The sequence below is a fragment of the Aedes albopictus genome, chromosome 2 (assembly GCF_035046485.1).
Source record: "Aedes albopictus strain Foshan chromosome 2, AalbF5, whole genome shotgun sequence".
NCBI classification, from domain to species: Eukaryota; Metazoa; Arthropoda; class Insecta; order Diptera; family Culicidae; genus Aedes; species Aedes albopictus.
The window spans coordinates 115,908,954-115,918,550 of record NC_085137.1 but is presented as its reverse complement, the minus strand read 5'-3'; the positions used below and the strand labels follow the sequence as shown (position 1 = coordinate 115,918,550).

General features: G+C 43.0%; 1 protein-coding gene across 1 annotated transcript; it reads right to left on the bottom strand.

Annotated features, from left to right (window-relative positions):
- Positions 1-1,431: 1,431 nt before the first annotated feature.
- LOC109420617 (facilitated trehalose transporter Tret1-like) lies at positions 1,432-3,161 on the bottom strand. Its single transcript, XM_019694978.3, has 2 exons — positions 2,971-3,161; positions 1,432-2,907 (listed from the first exon to the last, which is right to left on the bottom strand). The coding sequence occupies exons 1-2, from the start codon at positions 3,026-3,028 to the stop codon at positions 1,595-1,597; spliced, it is 1,371 nt and encodes a 456-aa protein (XP_019550523.3). The 5' UTR covers positions 3,029-3,161; the 3' UTR covers positions 1,432-1,594.
- Positions 3,162-9,597: the final 6,436 nt, after the last annotated feature.

Sequence of the window (9,597 nt, the reverse complement as noted above, 5' to 3'; positions counted from 1 at the left end):
TATTCGAGTAGCAAGTAGAACTATGGGATATAATTTAGATTCCTAAACCATGGTAATTTACATTCCTCTCAATGAAATGTTGTTAAATTTTCAGAGAAGTTGCTTGAATATTGTACTTTTGGAATTTGTAAAACTGATTACACCGTTCAACACTAGTTTGCGTTATGGGATGAGAAAAAAAGAATATGGGCTGGAACCCTAGAAACCCCAATGTTCCAAGTTCTTAATTCAAACTTCGGTCATAAACTGTGAATCCCCGTTCCAATATTTTTCGAAAATTCTTTCACTATGATAATTCTAGGGTTTCAAAAGTCTCTTCTTTTTTTCTCATCCCATAACACGACTTTTTTTAAATTTTGACGAGCAGTGTTATTATTTGTTTATGATATGAAGAGGACCGTATGACAATATCCCCTTATATGAGATAATTCTATGAAAATAGAGAAAAATCTTCAAACAGCCAAAACTTTCGTTTCCCTCGATGAAATATTTTCAAATTTTCGGAGGTGATGCTATAATAGTATATCTTTCGAATGCCGGGTGTCAAAATGGTGTATATTTTTTTTTTTGTTTATAGTGATTTCAGGCACACCGTTTGCGCATATTTACTCATATAAGAAAATTCTATGGAAATGGCTCAAAATCTTCAAATCACAAAAACTTTAGTTTCCCCCGATGAAAGATTTTCAAATTTTCAGAGGAGATACTAGAATAGTATATCTTTCGAATGCCGGGTGCCATTTGGGTGGACATTTTTATTTGTTAATAACGGTTTTTGGCACACCGTGATGCGTTTGTTTTTCGGCGTGATCCGTTGTTCGTTGTTTCTGACAGGAGAAAGCTCCAATCCTGTAGTACAACATGCATCTTTCCAGAAGTTTTTGAAAAAATCCCTCCAGAGTAATGTATTTATTTTGCAATGATCTGATGCAATGAATTCCTTGACGCATTCCCACTGGATTTATGACGAAAACAGCAGGAATCATTTGCAGAAGTTTTGGAGGCTCATACTGCCGTTCACGCTTAATTGACCCATGCTGTATGTAAATCCGTATGTACATGGGACAATTAGGCAACATCCATTTATCACATAACGCTGAAATTTACTCTTTTTGATCCCGCTTCCCCCTCCGTATCACTTTGTTGTATGAAACCTTTGAAATTTGTGTATGGGCCGTACTCTGCCAGGGAAATTCTGAAATTTGTTCCTAGAGTAACATAAGAAAACATGTAGGGTCTTATCTAAGCTAAGGAATTTAGCTATCCTCATCGGTGACCTTCCCCTTATCGCCAGTCCCAGTCCCCAGCTGTCCTACGAAAGGAAGCCAAGCACTAGGATCAAGACGTGGCAAAGCCCCTCGATGATTCCCTCCTACATCTCTAGACTGTTATGTAGGAGCAATTACACCTCGTGTCTTGACCATCACGATCCTGTAGGCATCACCCTACGGATTGGCATTGGCACTCTGACAGAGACCCTCAAGGCAGGCCTCTTGCTTGCCCTAGTCTTTAGCGCGACTTTGGTACAATAAAATTCTTCAAAATCTTAGTCATAATTTTTGCTTTCAATAGTTTTATTATAAAACATTTCGCATTACAACTTCGTAGACAATCCAGTAACTATCCTCTGCACCTCTTCTAAAGACCTGCCCTTAGTTTCTGGTATGTATATATAGATCAGAGCTAAACCAATTGCTCCACACACGGCAAATACACCAAAAGGAAGGTATGCACCAACTGTTTCCAGAGATATTTGGAATAATTTTACAATTACGAAAATAACGATTGCACTAACTACTGTAACAGCAGAAGCCGCGTATGATCGAATATTCTTCGGGAAAATTTCAGTAAGAATAGCAAATGGAACAGTAGCCAAGCCCACCCCGTAGGATATAATGTAGAATAGAAGCGATACGAAAGCAATCCATCCTAGGCTTCCCTGGTAGTTGTCTCCAGCAGCAGCAAAATATATGGTACAAATCAGTAAGCCCGTGGTAGTTCCGGTAGCAGAAATTAGCAAGAGTGGACGTCTACCCATTCGGTCCACAAGGAAAACTGGAAACACCACGGCAATCATTTGGACAACTCCAAGTACAATCGACATTTCTTCTGGCGTAAGGCTGGTAGATATCTTTTCAAAAATGATCTGAGCATATCCATGCACTGCTAATATTCCGGTGAATTGCATGTTGAATATCAGCACAAAAACAATGCGCATGTTGTTGTAGTATGCTGGACTGAAAAGTTCTTTAAACGATGTGTCTTCTTGATTTGATTTTTCTACGGAGCTCCTCATAACCTCAAGCTCAGCGGATACGTCCGAGGATTGACGGAACCAGGCTAGACTTTTCTCCGCAAGTTCGTTTTTGTTCTTCCCAATCAAGAAATATGGTGTTTCAGGCATCCACATGAAACTGAACACAAATACTGCAGCACTGGTCATGGACACCCACGCCAACTCTCTAAACTCCAAATATGGTCCTATGGTGTACATAACCAAGATCGCCTTCTTCGCCATCAGCGTTATCATCGTTCCGTAGGCTCCTCGAACCGCGTCTGACGCCATCTCACCCAGATATATGGGAACTACCGGATAAGCAGCGCCATAACTGAATCCGAACAAAAACCTCGCCACGTACAGATATCCCACTGAGTTTCCCATCCCAGTTAGAATCCAACCGATCAGCACTGGAATGGCCGTGCTCAGCAATGTCCACTTCCGGCCGATGCGATCCATGGCCACACTGGAGAAGATAGGTCCGAAGATGGCCCCCACCGGTTGGAAGGCCACGATCCATGATCCCTCGTCGGCTGTGATAGGAATGGGCGAATCGGCTGCCAAGAGCTTCGGTAGGGCTGGCGAGGACCACGAACTGCACATGATCACCATGAAGATCGATTGGGTTGCTGGAAACGATAGAAACTGTTTAAACGAAAAAGTGAAGTGTTTAATGTTTAATGTTTGTTGACCTGCTACTGTGGCAATGAGTTCGTTGCGGTACTTTTGAAAAACATTTTGGAATCCCATTTTGTTGTGAAGTTGATGATGTCTCAGGCTATAATGATAGCTTGCAGATTAATGTGTCAAATTCGGAGTCTGCGAGATAAAGTGGTGATATCATCAAGTTGAGGAAGGTTATTTGACCGCGGTGTGAGATGTGTATGCGCTAGCTGATTACTTGGTTTGTTTAAAACGCACAATCAGCCTGTTTATCTTATGCCGTTTTTCTTTATTATCCAGTTCCAACCTAGGTTGGAACTGGATCAGATCACAGTTTCAACCCCAACCCGACTTCGGTTTTGCTTGTACTAAAGTTTGTTTGACGTTGTTTGTTTACATATTTTCCGCCAATACAGTTCCAACCCAGGTTAAAACAGAAAAACGGCATTAGAGACTTTTAATCAGAACAACGTCAAGCTTTAAGGTGAGCATACGGTTGAGATGAGTGTGATGATCAAAATAGAAATGTCTAGCGAATTGGGAGTCATGGGTTCGATTCCCACCGGAGAACGTTGATTTCTTTTCGCACTTTAAATCTCAATTTGTTCATCAAACACGTACTTCTGTTGTTTCCATGTATGTCAAAGCAATGAAACGTTGTAATTTCTACTTGACTTGGTGTTAGACTAGGCAAAAATCAAGAAATTGACACTATATATTTGTTATAATTGCCATTATTTGTAATATGATTAAACTATTCTAGATATTGCGATAGTGATTTGTTTCATTCCACTTATATGGTACCACCTTTCAATCAATGTGTGTAATATTGCTCTTTTCACTGTTTGAATATCGAATGAAAGTTTGCCATGGTATCGCTACCGTTACTGCCAGAAACATCTACCGCCATGAAATGGTAGGCACTTAGTAAAAAGCTCCAAATCCAATTCAATTTTATCCGGCACTTTACAGTATGGCACATCGTATATCGCTTGTCTACGTTCCGAAAAGCGGGACTGATGGTGCGAAGCGACAAAAATCATTGCCTTCGAAGAAGAAAAAAGCACCACTCTCTCTCATCATTACATTATGCGGCAGTTTCCGGTCTGTCTGTGCGCTCGACGAACTCGTCTACATGAAAGTAAGCCAATAAAGGGCCGGAAAGGGCGGAAATCTACCATCATGCTAATTCATCTATCAGGGTTGTGTTCTCCGGCTCCACGGCTGGGATCGGTTACGCTTATACCACCAGTATAGATTTTCCGGGAAAATTCAATGGATCTCACGCTACAGCAATGTTGGGGGGTTGTTGGAGAGGAAAGCGAATGTGTAAAACCCAGTCTGCTTCTGGAGTCAATGTACTGAAACGATTCCGAGCACGACTATAGCAACGACGATGGCGTAGGCAGGCGGAACTGAATGAATGAGCGCCACTACCGGAGAGTGTTTGAGCAATGTGCTAAATTATTCATCAGTGTCATTTGCTGCGACGGCGAACGACCTAAGCAGCGAATAACTCCGTCGTCCGTAGTATTGGGCAGACGGGCCTCCACGGAGACGTTTTCCGCCATGGTTGACAAATTACGAACAATGGCGCGAAAATTTATGACAAGCTGTTCGGTTGTGAGTGTGTATGAGATGTGCCGATCCCTGCTGTCGTACTGGTGGAAATCAAATGAAAAATTGAGATTCAATAAGTGGAACATGGCTGTTGACAGCAGAGATGATTTGTCAGCTAAATGTAATTACTCTTCGCGGGGAAAATGAGGAATACTGTCTGCGTAATATTTGTATATCCTGGGGTGATGACTTCTCATATCGCTTGTATCAACAGGACAGCAACCTCCATTTCATGGCTTAGCGTTTGCATTCATACATGGAACATTAGGTTACTACTTACTTTCAGACTTGAGCACCCATGGGTTCCAACGCTTGATTTCAAATTTCATTCCTGCCCCTGAGTAGAGTGTAGCCGACCCACCTCCACTATCGCTCCCGAATTTCTGTCGACTATCGATATCGGCTTTTGATGGCATCGACGATGGAGCTCCACGCTGGAGATCCAATTGTTAGGCCACCATGCCTGAATTATATACCGCAGACATCTATTGATGAAGACTTGCAGCCGTTGAGTGTTCTCCGCTGGTACACACCAAGTATCATTGGCGTGCAGCAGCACAGATTTCACGTTTGAGATGGAAATTTTGATTTTGATGCGTCGACTTATCTGTTTTTTTTTCCCAATTTTCCGCCATACATACCCTAAGCTCGCAAAGGCAACCCTCGCCTTATTGATCCGTGCACCTTTGTCGATCTTGGAGCCTCCATCATCGGCCGCCATTTGGCTACCAAGATTTTGGAAGCTTTCAACATTCTCCACTGCTTGCCCAGCTACCATGAAGTTGTAAGGGTTGACCGGGTTTACATCCAACGATTTGGTCTTGTTGCCGTTGATGGTGAGGTGAGACCTGCCGCCGAGGAGCGATCGGGAAGATCATCCAGCTTACTCTGCATATCAGAGCGCCGTTGAGCTAGGAGAGCAACGTCATCAGCCAATTCGAAGTCATTTAGGTGCTCCATGGTAAAGGGCTGCCACAGCAATTCACGATTTGGTTCACGGTCAATCGCACCTACCAGGATCTCGACGATTACGACGAGGAACAGAAGCGGTGATAGTACACTGGAACCTCTTTTTATGTACATGACTGGGACTGCATAAATTAAAAACAGCATAGCATAGCATAGCATAGCATAGCCGACCGTACACATCCTGGGGTGGCTGTCGATAGAGACGTTTAATGCGCCAGAAAAGTTGCCTGGGACTTTACAAACTTTTCATTTAACGAACTCTCGACACCTGGCCAGGTCCTTACGATCAGCGGGGATGGGGAGGAAATGTTGATAAGATATCTACTCAGAATGTGTCCAAGAACTTGGCCCAATTCATAGATATCTGGAGTTGGAAATTGGATAGGGTTTAATGGGATGCTTTCCTTGGCGAAAAAGCGTTTGAGTAATTGTTATGGTTTAATCATTTACCTGGTTACCACTGAAACAGTAAACATTAGCATTAAACAAGTCGCACAAATTTCGTAGGTACATAGTACAACCCTAGACCACAGTTATGAGGATTGCCTCCTTTCCGTTGGATACCAAAAAACAAAGATTGGAGACTTATCTCTGACATCTCGACAAGACTGACGCAATCCTCCAACAGTCGAGAGTTGTCCTGGCCTCATCCTTGCGACTGCTGAGGAATATGGAAGGATGGTTAGTTAGACACCAAAGAAAGATGTACAAGGTTCTACAACCTCTCAGGCCTAGGTGTCAAGGGGATATGGGTGTTGTTCTAGGTGTTGTTAGTGGAAGGGTAATGCAAAGGATGCCGTTGGGCACCGTTCAGGCACACCATTATTAGACTGCTTAGTTATCTGCACAATACGTCTTGGTTTCCTCGTCGTCGGAATTTATTTGAATAACTTGATTTTTCGGTTGAAAATCTGAAATATTGGATAATATTGACATTGACGTCGAATAAGCTACAAACTAGTGATACGCTCGCCACAGTTATAATATATTTTTACAATATTATTTGTATCATACAATACATTTACCTGAATCCTGCTGAAATAAAACGTTGATTAGCAGCAAAATTGAAATAAAAATATTACATAAACATCAAAAAAGTGCATCAAACTTCGATCTTGGAGTATTTGTAAAAAACTGCCTGATTACTTAAGGCAGGACAATTTGAAGATCAAAATTTGGTAGATCTTACGCCGCAACGCACCATTCTAAGGTGATCTACCCACGTTACGGGAAAGTTCCAACTGGTTCTACTAGATAACAACAAATTGAAAAGAAAATCCAAATACGGAAAGGGAAAAACAAGGAACAAACTCACCGGATATACCCATTCAGCTTAATCTGTGTGTTCGGCACGGATTGCAGCAACGTAACAGTCCTCATCCAATTTGTTGATGGCTGACGCTCGATACCACCAAAGTAATGAACCAAAAAGCTGCCGATTTAACACCGCAACACACCGTACGAAGACCAAAATCCACAAACGGAACTAATTTTTTACCGTACTTCCCGTTCAAGAACGATCTCTTAAAAACTGGCTGTTGAATAGTTCATTTTAAAATAAACGCGGTTAAATCAACTCCGAAAATCAAGAACTGAAACACTCTCACCAAAATAATCCGAGCCAAGACGGCACTGCCATGGAAATTTTCACATCACTCTTGCATCACTGCAGTGCAGTGGGACTGCATAAATTAAAAATGTGCATAAATTAAAAAAGGCATGAAAAGATGGAAAATTATGCATAAATTAAGTTTGGGCTTTAATTAGAAAATCTAGTTCGCGAGAACAGGTCTTGCTCCTGGGCAGTTGAGGTGGGGCTAAGGGGGTTTCCAGAAAGTTCCCAGAGAGCCCAAAAAGGGGGTTCCAAGGGGCTTCAGGGGTGTTCCAAGAGGTTGTTTCGGGGGATTTGAGGAGCCTTTTAAGGGTGTTCTGTAAAGATTCTTTTGGTGTTTTCATGGGATTACGGGGAATTCTGGGGTATTTCAATAGTATTAAGTGGGTTTCAGGGGCGTTCCAAGGGGAATTAGGGGAAATTCAAGGGATCTCAGAAGACTTTAACGGGCGTTGCAAGAGATTTGGGGGGCGCTTTTAAGTATTTCAGAGTCTGCTCTGAAACTTCCTGAAATGCTTAAAAAATCTCCCTTAAACCCCCCGGGGACCCCATGTAACGCACCTGAGAGGCTTCGAAACCCCTGAGAACTCCTCCATAATGCTTCCGTAACGCCTCTGAATCCCCCGAAAATGCTCTGAAACGTCCTGAAATGCCTCCAAAATCCCCCTCAAACCCCCTCGGACCCCATGTAACACACCTGAGAGTCTCCAAACCCCCTGGAAACTACTCCGTAAGGCTTGTAACGCTTTTTAATTCCATAAAAATGCTCTGAAATGTCCTGAAATGCCTCCAAAATCCCCCTTGAACTCCCTCGGACCCCATGTAACGCACCTGAGAGGTTCCAAACCCCCCGAAAACTCCTCCGTAACGCTTTCGTAACGCCTCTAAGTCACGTCGAAAACGGTCTGAAACATTCTGCAATGCCTCCAATATCCCCCTTAAACCCGCTCGACCCCATGTAGCGCACCTGAGAGGCTTTAAACCTCCCGAAAACTACTCCGTAACGCTTTCGTAACTCCTCTTAATTCCCCAGAAAATGCTCTGAAACCCCCATGCTTGGACCCCATGTAACGCACCTACGAGGCTCCGACCGAGCCCCACGAAAGCTCCTTATAACGCTTAAGTAACGCCTCTGCATCCCGCTGAAAATGCTCTGAAACGTCTTGAAATGTCTGCAAAATCCTCCTCGGACCCCATGTAACGCACCTGAGAAGCTCCGAACGCACCGAAAACTTCTCCGTAACGCTTCCGTAACGCCTCTGAATCACGTCGAAAATGGTCTGAAACATCTTGAAATGCCTCAAAAAATCCTCCTATACCAAACCCCCTGAAAACGCCTCCATAACGCCTCTGACACCAGCCTAAAATGCTCTGAGACTTCCTGAAATGACTCTGAAACCCCCTTAAGACCCACTTAGACCCCATGTAACGCACATGGGATCTTCGGAAATACCCAAAAACGAACCTGTAACCTTCCTTTGCTCTCCTCTGGAAACACCCCCCCGTTCGCTGTTGCAATAGTTCCCGTCATTATTAAATATTCTTATGCACAATTTGTTTCTGAGTAGCTTTCCCTCTTTTTATGCAGGGCATAAAAAAAGGTGCATAAATTAAAAGTGCATAAACATAACATGCATAAAAAGAGGTTTTAGTGTATACAATACATACATCCTTCCCAAGTAACACACTTGTCACCGAAGAGTCACGGCGGCGCAGGTTTTTGTTACGCAGAAGTTACTACGACTTACTTCTAACAAAAAAAAAAAATACTAACTTGCTAAAAGTAAGTCGCAGTGACTTCAGCGCAACAAAAACCTGTGCCGCCGTGACTCTTCGGTGACAAGTGTGTTACTTGGGTTGGATCGCACAAGACACTGTTGTTCAGTACTCCGCGCGAAAATGCCCTGTACTGTGCTTCAATGAGGCCGATGATTTTCTCAGGGTCTCTTTGCACTAACCACATGTTTTCGTGATTGAGACGGTAAAAAGCTTTTTCGTAATCAATTAACACCAGGCAGAGATATTCTAGGAGTTCAATGATTTACTCCAAGATGATACAGAGCGTGACAATATGGTCCACTAAGGATCGTTTGGCACGGAATCGTGCCTGTTGCCGCCGGAGGGTTGCGTCAATCTTATCATGTATTCGGTTATGGATAACTTTACAGAGGACTTTGAGAATTATCGCATACATACACTATTTGGGCACCTTTACTAAGACGTCTTACTCCGAGATGAACTAGTCAAGGGCCTAAAATCTCGTTAATACAGACAAAAAAAAAATCTAAGACGCCTTGCATCCAGTCGTCCGAAAATGTCGCGGTTTCCCATGTGTTGCAGAATAATTGATACAGCAGTTGTGCAGATACTACGGGGTAAGCTTTGAACATTTCGGCTGATATGCGATCGCTCCTCGGGGTCCTGTTCGATTTCATGCTACGGATGGTTGTTATTA